Source organism: Eptatretus burgeri, chromosome 19 (genome assembly GCF_056783735.1).
Source record: "Eptatretus burgeri isolate ZD-2024b chromosome 19, Ebu_testis_v1, whole genome shotgun sequence".
NCBI lineage: Eukaryota > Metazoa > Chordata > Myxini > Myxiniformes > Myxinidae > Eptatretus > Eptatretus burgeri.
The window spans coordinates 743716-766789 of NC_140979.1; the positions used below are offsets into that span (position 1 = coordinate 743716).

A 23074-nucleotide genomic window follows, 5' to 3' on the forward strand; every position below is an offset into this window, starting at 1 on the left:
GTTTTTGTGTGTGTGTGTGTGTGTGTGTCGGTCATGAAGCATAACATATCATTCTCTTTACAAACCCCACCTCCACCCCTCACCTTTCTCTCGTTTTTTTTTTCTCATGCTACTCTCTCTCTCTCTCTCTCTCTCTCTCTCTCTCTCTCTCTCTCTCTCTCTCTCTCTCTCTCTCTCTCCCTCTCTCCCCCCTCTCACTCCCTCCACGCATCCCTCCCTCCCACAGTATAGACTATAGAAGACAGAAAGACCACCGACCTGCCTGCGGTGAGAGAGTGAGAGACCCAAAGACTCAGACTCATCGCGGGAGATGCCAATAATCTGAAATGCCTTGGTTTCCGCAGCGTGAAGCCGAGAAAGGTGGGAGGCAGGAGCACCAGCCCAGAGGGGAGAGCAGTCCTCCATCAGGCTGCGGACGTAAGCTTTGAAAGTGGTCAAGAACTCAGGTGGGCCGAGGAAGGACTTTGCACGACGGAGGATTCCCAGTCGGCGACTGGCTTTGGAGGCGAGGTTGGAAATGTGACTTTCCCAGGAAAGGTCATGGCAGATCGTGAGACCCAGAAGCTTGAAAGAAAGGTCTTCTTCCAGAGGATTATTGAGAAAGTGGATCGGGGGGGGGGGGGTTGAAAAGGTCCTTTCGGAGAGACATAGTGAGAGTGTGAGATTTGTTAGGATTGAAAGACATGTTCCACGTGTTGGACCAGTTTGTGATTTTATCCAGATACGCAGTGAGCGAAGAAGCTGCTGTTTGCCGGTCCGAGGGATGACATATGGTACGGCAGAGGGTGGAGTCATCAGCAAAGGGATAAAGAGGATTTTCCAGAGAGTCGGAGAGATCATTGATGAAAACCAGAAAAAGAACAGGGTCCAGAACGCTACCTTGAGGAACTCCAGCCTGGACAGGAAGAGGGGATGAAAGCACTCCATTGAGGGCCACACGTTGACTACGACAGGAGAGGAAGTCTGCGAGCCATGAATGAAGATGGCCTTGGATACCACTGGAAGAGAGTTTGGTGAGCAGGGCGGGGTGTCAAAACTGTGTCAAAAACACGCGATATGTCAAGGGATATGGCTCTGATTTCATGTTTGGCATTGAGGACCTCCATCCATTGTTGGGAGAGCAGAAGCGGCATAACCAGGGTAAAGTGACCTGGTCTGAAACCAAATTGGTGATCGGAAATCAGGACATTGGAGAAGAGGAAGGATTTCATGTCTGATGCGATTTGCTCAAAGAAAATACAACAAAGAGCCTTTGAATCTGTTGTCAAAATCTGCAGGGGTAAAAGGTGAAAGAATAACTCTCCAAAGATTGTGAGTTTGGTAACATTTATTGGCACAAAATTTAGCAATTTGAACGTTTGGTGGATAACATTGATCAGCAAAAAGTAGTCCTTTCAGTGAACTTCTGATTTAAAAAAGATTTTTTTTGCAAAAAGTCACATTTCATCAATGTTCTCATAACACCACACTTTGGTTTGCGTGATGGAGACGTGTGGAAAGACAAGTGTCATTTGGGCGGCCACAATCTCATCCATTCGTAAGCAAAAGGAAATGTCAAGGGAGCGCATATGCCGACAGGTTTCAAGCAGGTGAAAAATCCCTGCAGGGGTCACCAGCGGAGTGCCTGCCACACGCACACAGATATAATCGCTCCGATGAATCACAAACAAGGGTCAAAATAGCTCACAGTCATCTGGAGCTTTGGTGTGCAGTAAACACAGCACTACAGCACTCAGCGGAGCACATACATCCACCAGGACAATGAGGACGAAATGATTCAATTTTGGTGAAGATCTGGATCAGGATACTGGAATTTTTTGAGTGATTCTTCACCACTGATAGATAGATCCAAAAATCATATTTCAAGATGTGTAAGCAGGATATTGAAAAACGTAATGTGGACGGATTTGAATGAAACTTGGGGGACGAGTTGTGTCGGTGACAAGAACAAGCCGATTAGATTTTGGCTCAAGTCCGGATGCAGATCCGGCCTTTCATTGGGCTACAAAACGTAAACTGTTCAGCCTGGTGGAGGTAAGCACTCCACCAAGTGCCGTTCTCGTTTCTACTTGCAATTTTTATTTTCCTTCCACAATGAGCAACTTCTGTGACCTTCTTGGATCCATCCACATCAGTTCCACTCATCCCCTCAATGACCGTACCCATTATGTCCAGGTGCTCCAGTAAAGGGCAGTGATTGCCGAGCGATTCGAGGACAGTGTCTCCGACGGAGTGGATAGCCGATAACACCAGTCGGCGCAGTTTGGGCAGCTTTCGCACCATCTCAACGAGAGCGCCACTGCCTGCCCGCATAAACGTACACGAGCCAAGGTCCAGGTCCTGCATGAACAGTTTAAATGTGGAACAATTAAATCAACATAAGTGTTACATTCAGTTTTTTAATTCTCATTAATTCAAGTCCTGCATTGTACAATTAGAGAGGCATTATTCCGATGAGAAGATCCTGGAAGCTGAAGAATGATAAAGTTGTACCAGTGATAGTTGGAGCTACAGGAATGATGACGAAGAACCTCACAGAGATATTAAACAGAAGGGCAATACATCTGGGCACTCACCTGGTAGTGGGTGGATAAGATCTCATCTAATCCTTTTGTCGGTGTCACATACCCAAGCTCTCCACCAAATTTCGTCCGAATCCGTCCACAATTTTTGGAGATATTTTGTTCACAAAGAAACAAAGAGCCAAACAAACAAACAGATGTCAGGGATATTTCCATTTCCATTGCTGACCCTCCAATCAACTGTGATCCACCTTCGTTTGTGGAAACACAGGCTGTGGTGAACCGGTTGAAATGGGGTAAAGCTCCAGGGATCTGTGGCATCCATGCTGAACTTCTCAAGGCTGGTGGAAGTACTGCACTCGTGACGTTAGATGCAGTTCTGTGCTCTGCCTGGAACACAGGCATCATCCCAACTGACTGGAAGAGGGGACTTGTTGTCCCTCTCTGGAAAGGGAAGGGTGATCGCCAAGACTGCAACAACTACCGAGGGGTGACGCTGCTCTCAGTGCCGGGCAAGGTCTTTGCTCGGATAATTATTGATAGGGTTCGCCAACATCTGCTTGAGCACCAGCATCCAGAGCAGTCAGGCTTCACACCAAAGAGGTCAATGATTGACCGTATCCTTGCTCTTCGGGTCTTCACCGAACGCAGACGAGAGTTTCAGCAGGGGCTGCTTGCAGCCAATGGTGATCTCTGTAAAGCGTTTGATTCAGTGAATTGGGATGCCCTCAGGAGGATTCTTGGTCTGAGAGTGCTGTGAGATGTGGTGATAACATCTCCGACTTATTTCCAATTGTTACTGGAGTTCGTCAGTGGTGTGTTCAGGCCCCCAGACTTTTCAGCACTTGTATGGACTGGATTCTGGGGATGTCAGAGAGATCAAGCTGCGGTGCATCATTTGGGAATGTCAAGATCTCTGACCTTGATTTCGCAGATGATGCAGTCATCTTTGCGGAGATTCTTGATATCCTTTTGGGGGCCCTCGAGGTGCTGAATGAGGAGTCGGAGCCGCTGGGATTATGGGTTTCCTGGGTCAAAACTAAGATCCAGGCTTTCAATGACATCTAGGATGCTGCTATCTTGTCTGTACCTGTTTGTGGCGAGGATGTTGAGGTCGTGGAGAGATTCACTTACCTTGGCAGTGATATTCATGTCTCTGCTGGCTGTGACCAGAGGTCAATAGACGTCTAGGTCAGGCCCGGGGAGTCATGGATTCACTGGATCATGGGGTGTGGCACTGCCGGTACCTGTGCGGGAGGACGAAAGTCTGAGTCTTCTGGTCCTTGGTGCTTCCTGTCTTGCTCTACGGATGTGAGACTTGGACTCTAGCCAGGGATCTGAGACGGCGACTTAATTCCTTTGGTCCCAGGTTTCTTCAAAGAATCCTTGGCGATCGCTGGTCGGACTTTGTGTCCAACGAGCGGTTGCTGAGAGAGACTCAAATGAGATTTGTTACCTGCATAGTCCATGAGCGTCAGCTGCGGCTGTATGGACATGTGGCTCGTTTTCCTGACGCTGATTCTGCTCACCAGATTCTCACAATGAGGGAGTCTCGTGAGTGGAGGAGGCCAATGGGTCGACCACATGCCTCGTGGTTGCAGCAAGTTGATCGGCATCTCGAAGAAAATGGGGATGGGACAGGCATCTGCCTGGGGGATGGCCAGATGGGGCGGAAAGTGGACGCAGCGATGCGCTGTTCTGGCACATGCTCCCATACCTGACCTGACCTTTTGCTGTGTAAATAAATAATTCGTTGTTGCTATTAACAACATGTCTCAGTTGTCTTTTCCTTTGTTGTCCAACACAGTGTACAAGTATAGTTGGACGGGAAGTTGCACCCTTCCTGATTTGCTCTATTAGCGGGTGCTGCACCGACCTGCTCTGCTCAGCAGAAGATCACCAGGTGTGGTGCCGAGGTTGTTGCCGTGCAATACAAAGGTATCGCGGAAATAGAGAAGCGTAACTCTGCTAAGCCAGCAGTCGAAATCAAGGACCGGGTGTTGGGGAGAAACTCGAGTGCTTCCCCTCGTGGCGAGCCCCAAACCCTGGGCGGTAACAATAATAATAATGAGAGCAGTTAGTCCAGGTACCGGACAACGCCCATACCAACGACGATGCCATCCCACGCCGCCTGTTCCGATGACGATGCTGTCCCACACTGCCCCTTGCGGTGACGATGCCGTCCTATTTTATCATTTTTATCAAACTATATTTCTCATGGCTAGTCCGTCCCAAGAACTGCCACTTCCAACTGCGAGTCATATTTGAAAGAAGGAAAATGTTTAAAAATGCATTTCTCTGGAACCACTTCAGCGACTGAAGCAAAACATTAAATATATCATGCACTACCCATGTGGAAAAAGGTGTGATACACCGAACACCAACGGTGTGAAACTCAATAATGCACCGAACGTTTTGCATCAGTTGGTTTAGTGGTTTGACAGAGGAAGGTTTTTAAAGCATTAAACTTCAATCTTACATGGCTGCCCGAACAAGTGACCGATGACGTTTTTACTCTCAAAACTAATTTATCATGGATCATACATATTGTTGCGAATCTGGAAGCCATGAGCACACAGACATTCACGTCCTATAGATCAGTTATCTCGATAAGTACGTGTTTTATAGATAGCCTTTTCCCGAGTCTAATGGGTAATTAAATGTGAATGCGCTACGATTGTTATTAGAATATCCCACCAACAACAACATCAACGACAACAATGCCATCTCCACGTCCATCCTGACGCCATGACACTCGCGGAATTCTTCGTGCATGCCAGCCAGCAGGCGCGCTCGTGGGCGGAGTCTAGCGTAGGCATGGTGTCCCTCCTTCGCCAATCGGCAGTGAGTGGGCATCTTCCGCGCTCCGCCTCCGACCCGGCACCGTCGCCATTAAGCACGCGGTGTGAGGTGAAGCGGAAGGCGGAGCCACAAACGCCCCCACTAGAGACTCCGCCCAGCGGGATGGGGGCGCCCCACCCACCGCGCGCCTGTCCAATGGAGGTCGGCCAAGGAATCGCACGGGGTTTCCCGTCCAATGGGAAGGCGAGTGGGGAAAAAAACGAAGCGGTCGTTGCACGGGAGGGGCGCTTATCAGAGTCAGGGTCTGCGGAGTTTGCGCGCTTCTCTCTTCCTCGATCATCGACCTCGCCCTGGCTCCGGAGCGCTCTTTTCATCGACCCCGTCCTGGCTCCTGAGCTTTTCTTGTCGTCGCTGGGGGCTCCGCCTGGCTGGTTCGACGACGCCACCCGGAGTCCCAAGAGAAGGGGACTTCCAGCCGCGCGTTCGCGGCCAGGTAGCCTGCTGCCCCTGGTTCACAGCCGGACTGTCCTCCTCGGCTGGAGTGCCACAATAAAGATACTCAGGGTCCAATCATTCTGTGTGTGTGTGTGTGTGTGTGTGTGTGTGTGTGTGTGTGTGTGTGTGTGTGTGTGTGTGTGTGTGTGTGTGTGTGTGTGTGTGTGTGTGTCTGTTTGTGGCGCCAGTCTGGCAAGTAGTGCAATTGTTAAGTTCCATGCTGAATATTGTTTGCCTTGCCTATCTCATAATCGGTTTAAATCTTCCCTTGCGTGCTCCCTATTTCCCCCTGCCTATTGTAAATAAATATCCCCATTTGTTGAATGTTCTCAGCTCGTCGCGTCAATTCTTCCATTGACTGAGCGTGTCGCGTGTTGTGGGAAATTAGCAGCCATTGCCGGAGAAACGGGATAATCGGGCCGACGGAACTCGGCGATTAAAACCGCACGGAATCGCTCGCGGAACGAACTTGGTAAGCAGCTCGTTTCCATACGAGTTCCGTCGAGGGTGAAATTCCCCGGTAGCTGGACAACGTGGGTATTTAGGTAAATTGAAGTTGGCAATCGACCCTACCCAACGTGGTCTACCCATTGGCGGATTTCGGTCCAAAATAACAAGGACCCGTCGACCCGGACTTTTTCGGCCCGGTGATCTGACATTCCGGGCGATCGAGCTGGGCCGACTCGCGGCTCCGTCTGGCGGTCGTGTCGCGGCCGACGAAACTGTAACAATATGAATATTCGCATCGATCCATTAAGCGATTTCGGAGAAGATTTTTAAAGGATTTGTTTTTTAGATCTAATTTGACCGACTGACCACGTGACCTATGATGTCATCATTTTCACACTGCATGAAGTAAGTTGGATTGCATTTGTAAAGTTTTGCATCGATAGGTTTTGCGGTTTCGAATAAATCGGTTTTTTTTTAAATTTCCCTTAAATCCAATATGGACGCCACAGCATGTGACTGATGACGTTTTAGTTCTCAAACTTTAATCCACACGTCGAGTCGATGACAGACGTAAAGGTTTGCGTACATCGGTTGTGCGGTTTGAGAGAAGAAGCTTTTTGAAAGTGTTTACTAAAATCCAACATGGCTGCAAGAAGACGTGACCAATGACGTTTTAGTTTTCCAGCTTTAATTCCCATGGGTCGTCGATGACACAGTTAAAGTTTTGCGTCGATCGGTTGGGCGGTTTGAGAGGAGATTTTATTTTAAAAAAATTAGGTTTTTGCTAAAATCCAACATGGCTGCCAAACCATGTTACTGATGACGTTATAGTTATCAAACTTTCTTTCCACATGGACAGTCAATCAAACTTGTGAGGTTTCACATCGATCTGTTAAGCCGTTTCAGAGAAGATTTTTTACCTCCGCCACCGAAGATGGATGGAAGTCATGTTTTCACCCACGTCTGTCTGTCTGTCTGTGAACAAAATATCTCAGAAGGTGGTGGACGGATGTGGACGAAATTTGGTGGAAAGCTTGGGTATGTGACAAGGACAAAATGATTCGATTCCGGTGAAGATTCGAATCCGTATCTGGATACGAGAATTATTTAAAGTGATTCTTCACCGTTGAGTGAAGTGCGTGCGTGGCTTACTTGGATCCACATGTCCTGTTCAAGATACAAAATCAATTTCTGGTTAAATTGGACAAAATGTTATGCTTGCATGACACAAGTTTGTCGAAGTACACCAATGGTTGTTCGGATGCTAGTCGAGTCTGTTGGCCTTGCAGCACACCCCAACAAGCATGCTCAAAATTAGACTATGGCCACCTGAGCACGCGAGTCAAGCTAACGGTCGGAGGTACGTCGCAAGGTCCAAGATACAAATAAATGCGGCTAATATCATTTTGAAACACAACTTGCCGTTGCTGCAGGTGCTGCACAGAATATGTGCATTCTTCACGAGATCAGGTGAAATTAGAAAACATTGTTCCCATTTCAATGGAGAAAAAAACAAAACAAAAAAACGCACTCACCTTGCTGTACAAATTACATTCAATGTGATAATGAACGATGGACATCATTTCATGTGAAACTCTAATTTTCTTCATCCCAAATATACCGCTTTCTCCTGACTCAATAACATAAATTTTCAAGCGTTGTGTCCGTGTTTCTATCAGGCCGTGTACCTCAATATCCTTACAACGGGATGTCAGGTGTTCCAATGCGTCCTCCGTCAGCCCAGTGGAGCTCCACAAGTCGAGCGAGCGAAGCTGTTGGCAGTTTGAGGCCAGACTGAGTAAGACCAGGTCAGGACTTTTCACCTGAGGTTGGAGGGATGAGGAACATGCATCGTGACATCTATTGCTGCAAGGGCAAGGAAACGCTTCTGCGAATTCCATAACACATGGGACATTCAAACTCAAACAAATCTCCAACAAAGACGTCATCAGAGGCGGTGTCCGACAAACATAGTCCTCGTCTCCTTTCTTATTTCAGGCACGAGCTTTGATTAAAATTTAATTCCTTTGTTATCCCTAATCTTTTTGAAAAAAAAAACGGCCGGGTATTGTAAATGTTGGGATTTGTGCCTTTTTCTTCAAAGCTTTTGTTTCTTCGCGACTCAATTCACTCGCCTGCAGTTCATTAAAATATATTCCTGCTTTATAGGACATTGTGTGTGAGATAAGTGAGGTTAACCTTGGGTGATTCAAGGGAGCATTGTGCAGCAGAATCTGGGAGGAAAACCTTTGATCTTGCTTATCTGTTTGATATATATTGCCAGGACATAAGACAGCTGGTAATCCTGCTGGTCCTGGGATGAAAGGAAGGACGGTTATGTAATTAAATTTGTTGGAGATAAAACCATGTATATATGAGGGAGTGACTCGACCATTCGGGCAGAGCACTCTCCGGGTTCCTCAAATGCAAATTGTTGTGCCTGGGGTGTGTTTTCTGTGCGCACGTATTGATAGATAATTAATCAACAATTTTCTCAAGTATATCGACGTCTTCATGCCTGAGTAAAGGGTGATCGACGCCTCGACATAATCGGCTCTGTCTGTCTGTCACACTAACTCCTCCGAAACAGATGGGCAGAAATACACCAAACTTGGGAGTTGTGATCACCACATGGCAAGAAGGTTCAAGAACACAATAACTTTTCGCCAATAACCAAAAAATGCAAATTAATAACATGTTTTAATGAAGCTTTGTACATGCAATCAACATTGGGGGAACCCATGGAATATGTAGCAATTTTGGGGGGATTTGTTCCCCGGTTCGTGCCTCGGGATGGGAACTTGCAGTCACAGATGTCAAAATGGGGAAAAAAATGTTTTTATCAAAATTTGATATTGGGTCGTTCCTGATGGAACTTTTTGACATCTTTCAACTTTGCTCGAGGTGGGGAAGCGTGGGCGATTTGAGATGGCGAGCCATCGGCTTCGTTCAAGTTTCCTTTATTTTTGCAGCGATTAAGGTTCAAAAGGGATCTTGTGTTAGCAACACCTGGAGCTCATCGTGATGAATCATGACCGCACATCGACTGCGTTCATATTTATGAGACGAGGAAAGAAAATATCAACAAATCAGGTGAAGTCATCCCAAGGTGGAAGTCAATCAGTTTGTCTTCACAATCGTACAGGACTATCGCTTGACTGCAAAACACCTCTGCGGTCGTACAAAGAGGTGCACGTACCTCGAAACAGTTTCCAATGTTGAGATGCCTCAACTCCGTGCACTTGGAAGTGATCGACAGGAGACTCTCCGTCTGAAAGAAGATGGGAGTTCGATGTCATCCTTTAACACCGGTAAAATAATCCCCTTCCCATCCACGGAGCACAACGAGAGAGAAAGACTCACTTCGGTGGCTTATTCCAGAATTTAACGTTTTATGGAGTTTAAAGATCTTCGAACCAGTCTGAGGATCTTAAAACCATTGTGGCACCGTGCCAGCGGGGGGGGGGTGATGCATCATGAAGGTGACGTTAAGCCAGGTAATCTCCTTTGCAATCTTAAGGGGATTCAAAAACATCTCACAGGCAGTTGACCATGCAGATTGAAGAAGGGCACCACCAAGGCCACATCGATCTTGCCTAGTTCAATGGGTTATGTAAGGAAAGTAAATGGCAAATGTACGAAATTCCCGCTTCATGTGTTCCTTGTATTTAATTTTGGTTTCACATTTCTCATCGCGTCTGCGTTAGACTTTCAAATAACTTGTCTGGGGAGGGGCAAAGGAAGTGGGGGGTCTCAATTTCACATTGCCATAAAACTCAACATTTACTTGCAACGGCTTTATAAACAACAAAACTGCAAGAGAGTAAAACGAACACAAACTACTAAAAAGCTCACATCGATATGCGTTCGGAACAGGACGAGGCGTTGTAGGTTCTGCAAGGACGAGAGCTGCCCGAATTCCCCAGGTGATATTCGTTCACACGATGACAGGTTCAGGACACGAAGGTTTGGGCAGAGCATGGCTACAGATTCCAAGGATTCGTTTGTGATCCAATGGCAGTTTGCCAGCTCCAGGTGCAGTAGTTGCTTGGACCACTCACCGAGGAAACTGAAAAAGCAGGAAGATATTGGGACAGTGTTTTAAACAAAGTCTTGAGAGACAAGACAAATTGAGAAACCAAGTCACATCAACCCACGTTTAGTACTGTGGTGGAAAATCCCTTTTAAAAATTAGCTCTACTTTTTTTTTAGTTTGGCTGTGGCTCAATTAAGCCTCATGATTGATTTAAATCCCATGCTTGAACATGGTGACCGGTGTTCCTACGCTCGCACAAACACCATATGTGGTGTTCTGCTAATTAAGAGACTGTGGAACATTGAGTGATATATAGTTTTGCTGTGAAAACATGTACTGTTCTTTGTCCGACCCATGCACCCTCTTTTCCCTCTTTCAATGCAAATAATTTTGCTATAAAAAGCTCGGCTTGTGAACAGAACTCCGAGAGAAGGAAGTTCACAACAGCTCATCTTGGTGTTGCTCTGTGAATTTGTTTCTTCCTGTGTACACCTTAATAAATGGTTCAACCCTCATTGGGACTGGAGTTACGGGAGTGATTCCACTGGAGGTTCGAGTAATTCCACCACGGGACAATACCGGGCTTTGTCGCCTCTTCAAGGATGACAGCTGCTCCCAAGTTATCTGGGGGATAAAGACCCCAATTGAAGACACGACTTCATTGAAAAGCTTGGGTTCATATGCTGCACCCCCTCTATGTCATGGAAATAATTTGACTGAAGGAGATATTTAAATGAATTTCTTTTTCGCATTCCAACAAGTGAGAAGATGAGATTACATGATGATCGGATGTAAAAGGCACGGGTTGCAGGGTGTTTCACGATTTTTCTTCTCCGTAATAACAAAATGTCAGTGTGTGTCAGTCAGTTCATGTGTGTGTGTGTGTCAGTTAGTCAGTGTGTGTCTCCTCCATGTCTTCAAAACCAGAAACCTTTCAGCTTGAAACTTTGCATGCACACTGAGGGAACTCCAAGGGAGTGCATGAGTGAGAATTGGGTGTTTGCATTAATTAAAACATCCCTTTTGAAGACAATTAACGGCCTTATTTAATTATAATCCTTTATCAGGCGCCTCCTCGGCCACCACTCTCTCCCTCGCTGGAGTCTTAATTCGCTATTTTTTTGGCCTGCTCAACAATGCCTTGACTTGGAACAGGCAGCAACTGTTTCTCAAAGATAAAGTTTGTTTTTTTTTCACTTTCCTCACTCATATCGAATGCCTGATCATCAAACCTACAAATCACTGGGTGCATTGTAATGCTTATCAACGCACGGAGACGTCAGCGTTTGTGGCTTTATTTCATTTCCGCACATGCCATAACCTCAACAATCTCTTAAAGCGAGCCGAATTCCAAAATTTAAATTCCGGAAAAAGAAGTGTTCATTTGTCCAATTCGGACATTGTTTGATACTCTGGGCGCCTCCGAGTGCATGTACGTTTAAATTACCGATCAACGAAACGTATGGAAATACCCACAGAAAAAGAAACGGCTGGGCCAATCCTCACCAACTTTAACAAACTTGCTGGTGGTTCAAAGGGTCAGGTCAAGGGAACAACCCACCCACAAGTAAATTCTCTGTATGTTTGTGTAGGTCTGAAAATCATCAGAAAAAAAACGGCTCGGCCAATCTCTCCTAAATTTTGCAAACTTACTGGGGGTTCCCAGGGTCAGGTCATGGGTATACCTCACTCCCCCCTTACCCCTGCAAGGATATTCTCTGTACGTGTGTGTGTGTGTGTATGTGTATGTCTGAAAATGAAGAAACAAAACTCAATGAAGGAAACGAGGCCATTTGGCCCATTACTGCCGTGGTGCAATCTCAGGTTGATTTATTTATTTATTTTTGCTACAGCTTTAAAAATCGATCTTCCGAACAGTCCTGTATCCTAAAGTCGAAATAACCAGATCTTGATTGGGTGACCCAGCTTGTTATTAATAGCAGTTGGATATAACTGTCAAGGAATGGTGATGGGATGGTATGTGATAGGAGGTGAGGACTGCACAACTACAACCACCCCGGAGCACAATGACGTCAGAAGAGCCACTTGTCAAGGACTGCTGAGGACATGGTAAAGGATATCAAAGGATGGAAGTGCCACACAAAAATTAATCAAATGAAATAAAAACAGCAGCAGTAACAATCCCATGATGCAATGGTGCCCACCATCAGAATTCCATGACTTCAGCATTGGAAACGCTTTGAGAAAACTCGACTTTCAATTGGGCCAAACAAGATAAACTGAAGAGTGGTGAGTAAATTTTGTTCCTGCAAGCAGAATTGTAACTGTTAATTGTGTCAACGAAGTTTGGTGGTGATCGGAGAAGCGGTAAGAGACGAGACAGGCGAGGAAACAGATCAGAATGAGAGAGTCAATGAATGAAAGAGAGGTGGAGACGGTTCACCTAAACCCAGGCCATCGATTACTGACTTTGAATTCAATTACTCACTTTTTAAGGACCGTAGGACTGAATCTTCCCTCGTTTCCAGTCCACGAGAGTCCGAGCGAGCGTGCACAGGTGAGACGAGGCTTCAAAGGCAGAAGGTCCTCCTCGCAGAGAGATGGCCAGAAAGGCTTGAGGTCCAGGTGTTTGTACATGGAAGGGTTGTAGCAGCAGTCGCGCAGAGTACGGCTGCATTGAGCGAGGCGGCACAGCTCAGGGAGCGTCAGGTGAGATAAAATCATTTCGATAATCTGTCGTGGAAGTAAGGCAGCAAAAAACAAAAATCGATTTAATTATCAGTGCATCAACCTGACCAGCTGTCACTGTCCAGAGAGTCAAGGATGTCCATCGAATGATCAAACAGTAACCCTGAAAAAAACCAAGATAACCACCAAGATAAATGAACACTTCTTTTTCCAGAGTTTAAATTTTGGAATTCAGCTCACATTAAGAGATTGTCGAGGTTATGGCATGTGCGGAAATGAAATAAAGCCACAAACGCTGGCGTCTCCGTGCGTTTATAAGCATTACAATGTACCAAGTGAGCCATCAAGGACATCCAAACAAAAAGACTTGGACAGCCATTTCAACATGGACGCCATTATCTAAAACCATTCTGAAGCCAAACAATGAGATGATGTGATCTGGAAAAAATATGTTTTAAAAGAAGAAGAAAAGATGACGAGTAGGGGGTTCACATACTCACCTCGAAAGGTAAAAGGTCAAAATATCCATTATTTGTGAAGTGGGAAAGCTTCCCTTCCTCTTCGTTTGCCCTCCTTTCTTCCTCCATCTGTTTAACCATATCTTGTCTCCTTCTTTCCATCATATTTCGTTTCTGCTGAAGTCCTTTTGACTCAGCAAGATATTCACTCTTGATCTTCTTTGGTTGCATAATGTCCACCGGGATCCCGTGCAGGACAACAGTGGCCAGTTCCATGCAGTAAACGCTCAGGGAGCAATTCAACTCCAGACGGAGGGCGTTTGTTGCAAAACCTGGTGGTTGTATCGGTGAGGAAAAATGACGAGTGGCATTCTGTCGAAGATTGGTGTCCGCAGGGCCGGACCACAGCGTCTGCCACCTGCATCGTACATCACCAAAGTAAACCTTTTGAGGAGCGTCCTTTTGATTTTACTATGAAGTAGACATTGTGTATTAGGGTGTGGCTCATGTCGTACAACATCTCCAATTTGATACAAATGGATGTGTAAAAGGACATCACTCACATTATGAAATAAATTAACAAATAAATGAATGAAACTTTATGGTGTAATAAAAATTTACACAACCATCCCCTTATAGCTGCGGTGAAAAGTAATGGCTTGAGGATGAAGACCTTACAGCAAAAAAGAGGGCTTTCAGGATGGTCTAGAGTCGAGACTCTAGACTCGAGAGGAACACACACTTTGCCTCCAAGCCATCCTGCCTGGGTTTGAATCCCGACCCAGTTACAAACTGTCATCCTGGTGTTTCACAGGAAGGATGATTCATCGATGTGTGTGTCGTCCCTCGGATGGAGGTCCCTTGCCGGCACCATGGACAAGTTACAAATTCCTGCCCTAACCAGCATGGGGGCACTGCATCAGCAGCACAGCCGCACCCTCAGCCAAAGACGCTACCCTGAAGCCCTGTGCTGCATAAGGACAAGGAAAAAGTACAAAATGACAATTATGGTCAAGAGATTAACTTCACGACATCTCTATTACTCCCACACTCCAGTTGAGTGGTGAAACAATACACCACATACCACACCACACACCACATCCACACACCACATCCACACTCTCCCGATATGAAATCTAAACAACTCCTTCATTGTGTGATCGAAACAAGTGCAGATGGCAACGACACCATTTTGTTCTCGACCAACGAGACCGGGCACATGTTGTTATTGTTGTTGTTTCGTATGCATCCTATGGCTGCTGATTGCATAATTTTCTGCACTGTGCCACTGATGCAGTGCCCCTGTTAACCAGCAATCTGCTACTCATTTTGCCAGACCTCGGAAGGATGACGGGCCGCGTCAACCCACCTGGTATTATTTCAACCTCAGATCTTCAGCCAGCCACCAAGAGACATTTTAAAAACGTGCAGGTAGTCGACAAACAGTAAAAGGGAAAGAAACAGGGGGGGGGATAAACCATGTAGAATAAACACAGCAAGGCCAACAAGCTTCTAACAGCCCCCGTTAAAAAAGGGTTTTATCCTCTTGCAGCCATGCTCGCCATAATTGGAGGCAACCAGGCCTGTGCAGCATATTGTATACATGACCCTGAGCATGCTGGGATGTCAGTTGCTTCATTAACGCATATGGGCCACACCTGTGTGGAAGTTCGTGCTTTCAAAGAAACACATTTACCCAGGGGGTTTCCAATATTTTGTCCACTACCTGTCGATCAAATGTGATGAAAAACCAGGTAACTAGTCCATTTATACAACGAAGATGTTAATGAACTCCTGCTATCATCATGTGAGACCAGTCAGAGACTCAACATACTCCCAAAGCAAACGATAATAATTGGTCATTTGGTCCCTTTTGGACTCGCGAGCATAAAGACTTGAAGACTCGGAGATTCAAACCAAAAGGGTCATTGGTACCTGCACACAGCAGACTCTTCACCTTCATCCCATGGCTTGACCAGAATCCGAACCACGTGTCCAGGGTGCTGCATCTGTGAGACCGAGACCCTGGTAGGGAAGACGGGCTCGTCGAAAAGTAACTCGATGAAATCCTGGCTTTTAAACCACTCGGGATTCTTGGGACAACGTCCGGGTGTCCATCGGGCCAAGCGGTCCCACCACGTCCCGTATGTGCTCGGCACGGCCACGTACGTGAAGTCCGCGGCGATCGGATATATGGCAGGCGGACCCATCCGGTTTCTGGTGGAAATCGCTCCGCACTGGGAGCTCAGATCCAGAACTTGGCTCACGTGCTGAGACAGCTCGGGAAAAGACCGCTGCGGGAACAAACCTTCATTGTCTTCCTGCAGTTCGGATCCATCTCCATGATGTTGGTTTCTCCTGGTCCTGTTGAACAGGAAATGCAGAGCAGGCTCAACATGCAAGTGTATTACATACCGCAGCTGGAATAAAATCCACAATCGCAATCCGGCACGTGTAGATCACGTGATCATTTATTTATTGCACTTGTTCAATAATATTGCACAATAATATCATTATTGCACTAAGGGAAGCTCATGTTGGCCATGTTGATGACGTCGGCACTGCATCCTAGCAACGACCGTTTGAGCCATTGTTTGGCATAGCAACAAAACAGAGAATGATATTATTATAAATGACCGCCAGTCGACCATCTTTCATCAGATTGAAAAATAAAACGAGGTGTACGTGTGTGCCATCATGTACCGTGCTGCTGCCAAGTTTGAATGGAATCAGAGCGTGCAGGTCTGAGAAATTGTTGGGGACACATTGAAATAACAAAATGGCTGCCAGTCGGCCATCTTGGATGTGATCGCACAAAAAACACGACATGCACACGTAAACCATCATTCATTATGTGTGTGCCAGGTTTGATCGACATCAGTAAATGCACGTCCGAGAGAGGTTTGAGGACGTGTTCAAAATGGGGGGGATTTACAACGAAAATGGCCGCTCGTCAGACATCTTTGATCGCATCGCAAAACAAAATGAGGGGTATATGTGTACCATGGTGTGTTGTCTTTGTGCAAAGGATGGACAAAATCGATCTGTACATATCCAAAATATGGCTGCGTACTCCCACCCCTCTCCTCACACACCCTTCTACTGGAGTGTTTAACGACACGTGGTTTAGTGTCGCTCCACCCCCCCACTTCAACCCCTTACCTCACTCTCCCTCTCTTCCTTATTCCCCACCTTCCTAGCCCACCCCCACACCTCCTCTCTCCCCCATCCAACTCACGACCAACCCCCCTCCCTCCCAGAGTGCATTGCGACATTTGGTGAGGCGTCACTCCCACACCCCCTTCCTCACACCTCCGAGCTCCCCCACCACTCTCTCTCCCCCTCCCATCCGTCCTCTCTTGCTCCACTCCCTCCCTTCCCTCCTTTACCTCTTCTTTCTCTCCCCCCCTCCTCTCTCTCCCTTCCCTCTCCTCTCTTTCTCTCCCCTGTTATCCACCCCTCCTTCCTCTCTCAACAATCCCTCCTCGTCTCTTCCCTCCCTTCTGTATCCTCCCCCATTTAATATTTCCCTGAGTGAAGTGACGGGTTGTATTTACTCGTATACAAACATCAGCTCGGATGGATGAAGAAGATGAGGTGAGATAACTCCCGAGCACATGGAACAGATGACCTCGGGTTAATGACGTGGAGTGAATGGAGCAGAATGTTCATGAAGAACAACATGACGTCATTTTATTAAATATGTCAGTGAAGCGACGACTACTTCGGCCACCACACTGGGTGTACTCTGGCTTTCAAAAGGAATTAGCCACTGTGGCTAATCCAGGTTTAGAATGATTAGCCACAGGAGAAAGGAAATAGCCACATATTTTATTGAAAAGTTTTTTTTGGCAATATCAAATAATAACTTAATTTTAAGGCGGATGTGTGAGTTTGATGGGTGAGGTTGGTTGGATGAACGACCATCAGGTGAGGTGGTAATTATGAGGGATGGTGGTGGTGGTGGTGGTGAAGGTGTGTGTGTGTGTGTGTGTGGGGGGGGGGATATGGTCGTTGTGCCTTTTGTAGGTGGTAATGGGGGATGGGGGTGGTTGTGGACCAGGATTGGACCAACCTCATGCCAGTCAAACTCACTCATCCAACCAATCTCACCCAACAACTTCACTCATCCAACCAATCTCACACATCAAACTCACTCATCCAATCTCACACATCAAACTCACTCATACAACCAATCTCAAACATCAAACTCACTCATCCAATCAATCTCACACATCAAACTCACTCATCCAACCAATCTCACCCATCAAACTCACACTTCCAACCAATCTCAAACATCAAACTCACTCATACAACCAATCTAACCCATCAAACTCACTCATACAACCAATCTCACCCATCAAACTCACAATTCCAACCAATCTCACACATCAAACTCACTCATACAACCAATCTAACCCATCAAACTCACTCATACAACCAATCTCACACATCAAACTCACTCATACAACCAATCTCACACATCAAACTCACTCATACAACCAATCTCACACATCAAACTCACTCATACAACCAATCTCACCCATCAAACTCACTCATCCAACCAATCTCACCCATCAAACTCACTCATACAACCAATCTAACCCATGAAACTCACTCATACAACCAATCTCACACATCAAACTCACTCATCTAACCAATCTCACACATCAAACCCCCTCATACAACCAATCTCACACATCAAACTCACTCATACAACCAATCTCACCCAACAACTTCACTCATCCAATCTCACACATCAAACTCACTCATCCAATCTCACATATCAAACTCACTCATAAAACCAATCTCAAACATCAAACTCACTCATCCAACCAATCTCACACATCAAACTCACTCATACAACCAATCTCACCCATCAAACTCACACTTCCAACCAATCTCACACATCAAACTCACTCATACAACCAATCTCACACATCAAACTCACTCATACAACCAATCTCACCCATCAAACTCACTCATACAACCAATCTCACACATCAAACTCACTCATACAACCAATCTCACACATCAAACTCACTCATACAACCAATCTCACCCATCAAACTCACTCATACAACCAATCTCACCCATCAAACTCACTCATACAACCAATCTCACACATCAAACTCACTCGTACAACCAATCTCACACATCAAACTCACTCATACAACCAATCTCACACATCAAACTCACTCATACAACCAATCTCACACATCAAACTCACTCATACAACCAATCTCACCCATCAAACTCACTCATACAACCAATCTCACACATCAAACTCACTCATACAACCAATCTCACCCATCAAACTCACTCATACAACCAATCTCACCCATGAAACTCACTCATACAACCAATCTCACACATCAAACTCACTCATACAACCAATCTCACCCATCAAACTCACTCATACAACCAATCTCACCCAACAACTTCACTCATCTAACCAATCTCACACATCAAACTCACTCATCCAAACAAACTCGTCCTACTACAGGTTCTCACACTGATTGTGTCAAAACTCACCTGGCAACCACTGACCCAAAGAAGCACGCTCGGGCGAATCATTCCATAAATTTTTTTTTTTTTTCAAAAAAATTAAAATAAAATTTTGAGATGAGAATCATGGGAATCGCGTAATTTCGGTCGATTTTTTTTTTACCAGAAACAAGTTTAAAACTACTAAAGTTATTATCGGTAAGCTTGTACAAAATCACGCATGATTCCCGTAATCAAAACATACAAAATGGCGGCCGTCTCACGAAGGTTGAAATCTGTGCTAAAATCACTCAAAATCGTCTAAAACCGGTAAAAAAAAATCACTAAAACATGGATCAGCCACAGTGGCTACTGGGTGGTTTAAAATATGAGCCACAGGTAAGGGGGGTTCGCCCTGTGGCGACGTGGCGAGCGGCAGCGCACACCCAGCCACGTCAGATATTTCGATTCCCCACCGTGAAGAAACCCCAGGACTTACTGAAACGGACGAACGACGTCGACGACGTCCTCCATTTTGGTTCATTCTTGTGTCTCGACAAGAGAAACCGAGGTCGCGGTCAACGACCTGGAAAGTACAGGGAAAGGTAACAAGGACTCGCACCTTGTGAGGCCTCCTAGTCCCACATCAACACCGACCATCTTTTCCAGCAAAGTCCACAACTAGGAACATGTTCTGAAAAGTAGGTCACCGTTGACTCCGCCCCCAACGTCCGGAAATGACGTTTTGTGCTACGTTCACATGACGTCATCACGTTGTTTCATTCTAAATCTACTTTAATCTTCTCATCGTGCATTTTACTCGTGAAATGCTTTCCTCGATCTACGAAGATCTAGATTTGCCACACTTCCCGTCTTAAATCGGTGTTGTGCTGATATTTGCAAATAAATTAAACCTTTGAACTGGCCGGCTGGCCCATCGTGTCCGTGTGACATTTTACACGAATACTCTTTAAATTTATCCCAAGTTTATCTCTGCTCCGGATCATTGATCGAAACTGCGGATACAACATAAAAAGCCGAGGTGTGATCCATTGCCAATCAGCTTGGCGAGCCCTCGCCAAGTGGCTTAAGCACTCAAGCAAGCACTCCATTCGAAACCGTTGATAAGGAACGGGTGGCTTTGCAAGCGCTAGCGAGCTGCTTGGTAACTGAACACACCCCCTGGTGACGTTTACCGACAGCACGGCTCCACGTTAACGGTTTTTTTTTTAAACCAAAAATTTAGCGTCGGGCTCCAGGTAAGCAAACTCGTGACTTGGTTACCTGTGGTCAGGAAATCTCGTGATCGTGCCTTGAGCATTCACATTGACGACATGGATGGGCAAAAGGACGAACAGGGGCGTCACCCGAGGAGGAAATACTTTTGGCTCGCTTCTTCGACCAATCAGAGTGGTAGGATTGAGTGACGTCATCAGTACCAGGAAGTGGTTAAATGTTCACCATCATGAACCGATATCCTTCGTGAAGACCCTCTAATGGAGTCTGAGTCACGTGACAGTGTCAAGAGTGTTGGTCGGGGGGAGGGCATGGGGGGGGCGCACTCACCAAGGTGCCCTGCAATGGCTGAATTTGGATCGAGAATGTCGGACCATCACATTGCTCACCGACGTGCCGTCAATGTCGATGATATTTGGACAAACGTTACCCTGCAAGATGTTCGAGAGAGAGAGAGAGTGAGAGATAGAGAAGAGGGAGAGAGAGAGGGGGGGAGAGAGAGAGAGACAGAGAGAGAGAGAGAGAGAGAGAGAGAGAGAGAGAGAGAGAGAGAGAGAGAGAGAGAGAGAGAGAGAGAGAGAGAGAGGGAGAGAGAGAGAGAGAGAGAGAGAGAGAGAGAGAGAGAGAGAGAGAGAGAGAGAGAGAGAGAGAGAGAGAGAGAGAGAGAGAGAGAGAGAGAGAGAGAGAGAGAGAGAGAGAGAGAGAGAGAGAGAGAGAGAGAGAGAGAGAGAGAGAGAGAGAGAGAGAGAGAGAGAGAGAGAGAGGGAGAGAGAGAGAGAGAGAGAGAGAGAGAGAGAGAGAGAGAGAGAGAGAGAGAGAGAGAGAGAGAGAGAGAGAGAGAGAGAGAGAGAGAGGGAGAGAGAGAGAGAGAGAGAGAGAGAGAGAGAGAGAGAGAGAGAGAGAGAGAGAGAGAGAGAGAGAGAGAGAGAGAGAGAGAGAGAGAGAGAGAGAGAGAGAGAGAGAGAGAGAGAGAGAGAGAGAGAGAGAGAGAGAGAGAGAGAGAGAGAGAGAGAGAGAGAGAGAGAGAGAGAGAGAGAGAGAGAGAGAGAGAGAGAGAGAGAGAGAGAGAGAGAGAGAGAGAGAGAGAGAGAGAGAGAGAGAGAGAGAGAGAGAGAGAGGGAGAGAGAGAGAGAGAGAGAGAGAGAGAGAGAGAGAGAGAGAGAGAGGGAGAGAGAGAGAGAGAGAGAGAGAGAGAGAGAGAGAGAGAGAGAGAGAGAGAGAGAGAGAGAGAGAGAGAGAGAGAGAGAGAGAGAGAGAGAGAGAGAGAGAGAGAGAGAGAGAGAGAGAGAGAGAGAGAGAGAGAGAGAGAGAGAGAGAGAGAGAGAGAGAGAGAGAGAGAGAGAGAGAGAGAGAGGGAGAGAGAGAGAGAGAGAGAGAGAGAGAGAGAGAGAGAGAGAGAGAGAGAGAGAGAGAGGGGAGAGAGAGGGGAGAGAGAGAGAGGGAGAGAGAGAGAGAGAGAGGGGAGAGAGAGAGAGGGAGAGAGAGAGGGGAGAGAGAGAGAGAGAGAGAGTGAGAGGGGAGAGGGAGAGAGAAAGAGAGAGGCGATGGGAATCACAGGAGATGTGATGTGCCTCTCAATAATCGCACCATCATACTGTGCACTGTTGCTATGGTTACAAGACTAAAAGTTGCTGAAAGTCAGACGAGGCAAGGGTCTTCGACAAGTGATGATGGAAATTCACCACCTGCGGTCCAGCAGGGGTCGTTTGTGTAGGACTTTTGAAGTTCTGCACCACACCTCAGGAGAAAGAACACTTTAACCGTAGAGAGGGGAAATGTGTTTGTGACCATTCCATGAATAACAGAAACCAAAGATGGGGAAACGTGATGAGGTATGATGTGATCTATTTCCTCGTTTGAGTCTATGGTTAGATGGAGGTGTTGAGTCATGGACATGTCTGCAAGGTAAAGTGCTTATCGCTTAATATGTTATCATATTTAGTGATGGATGATTAAAGTTATTCATATGGAGTAATACTTTAAATAAAACAAATAATTATATATGATTGAATGAGGATATTGTATTGCTGTGTGACTGTGTGGACACAACTTTGAGGTTGTGGGTCCATTGATGTTGAGTAACAACGTTGAGGTTGTGTGTCCATTGATGTTGAGTAATCTACTGATGTGGATCTGCGGCCGGTGTTGTGGACCCGCCGTTTGGAGAGGTTCTGGGCTGAAAGGATCGAAACCTCGATGATAAACGGTGAGCAGCTGATGATCCGGGAAGTTGGGAAATCAGGAAATTGTTTATTACTTTATGTTATAACTTAAAATAAAATAACTTTTGTAAGTTCTTTTCAGTACATGATATACCGTGTGTGTGTGTGTGTGTGTGTGTGTGTGTGTGTGTGTGTGTGTGTGTGTGTGTGTGTGTGTGTGTGTGTGTGTGTGTCTTGTTATGTCTGCCTTTCCTTTTGGGATGAAGGTGCAGTAATTGATCTGTGTTTTGATCTACTCCATAACTCCAAAACCATGAAACCTAACAGCCTGAAACTTTGCACGGACACGAGGAAAACGCCAAGGAAGTGCAAGAGTGAAAACTGGGTGTTCCGGTTAATTAATACACCCCTTCTGAAGATAATTGACAGCCTTATTTAATTATATTGTTCCGAATTTCGGACCGTCCGGCGTGCGATCGGCCGCGTAACTCGAATCGCGACGCGTCGCCCACCGGAACGGACAATTCAGTCGTGACCCTCCGGGAACTACCGCCAGGAGCCAGTCACGGGTGGGGGTTTAACCTCACCACAATCGTGCCAATTGCCCACCCGCGCATGATAGGGTTGCTCGCCAAATTCGACCTACCTAAGTACCTGCGCAAGTGGTCGACCGGGCGATCGTACCTCGCCGCAGGTCGACTTCGGACACGAACCGCTAAAGCGGCTCGTTCTGTGCTGCAGGGATAACCGAGCGGAGTTATCGTCGACCTCGACGGT

The 23074-nt window shown here is 46.4% G+C and overlaps 1 protein-coding gene across 3 annotated transcripts in view; it reads right to left on the reverse strand.

Annotated features, from left to right (window-relative positions):
• Window positions 1-1309: 1309 nt before the first annotated feature.
• LOC147008355 (F-box/LRR-repeat protein 4-like) overlaps window positions 1310-23074 on the reverse strand; it is a 28784-nt gene continuing 7019 nt past the window's right edge. The window contains exons 2-10 of one of the 3 annotated variants that reach the window (XM_085864782.1): window positions 19399-19485; window positions 15348-15776; window positions 13455-13830; window positions 12755-12999; window positions 10125-10338; window positions 9469-9540; window positions 7958-8092; window positions 2163-2340; window positions 1310-1624 (exon numbers count right to left, since the gene is read on the reverse strand). In XM_085864782.1, coding sequence (XP_085720908.1) covers window positions 1437-1624; window positions 2163-2340; window positions 7958-8092; window positions 9469-9540; window positions 10125-10338; window positions 12755-12999; window positions 13455-13830; window positions 15348-15776; window positions 19399-19433 — 1872 coding nt within the window. In that variant the 5' untranslated portion in view covers window positions 19434-19485 and the 3' untranslated portion in view covers window positions 1310-1436. Of the gene's footprint in view, window positions 1625-2162; window positions 2341-7957; window positions 8093-9468; window positions 9541-10124; window positions 10339-12754; window positions 13000-13454; window positions 13831-15347; window positions 15777-19398; window positions 19628-23074 lie in introns of those variants that run through there. The other 2 variants (XM_085864781.1, XM_085864783.1) reach the window with 2 other exon arrangements.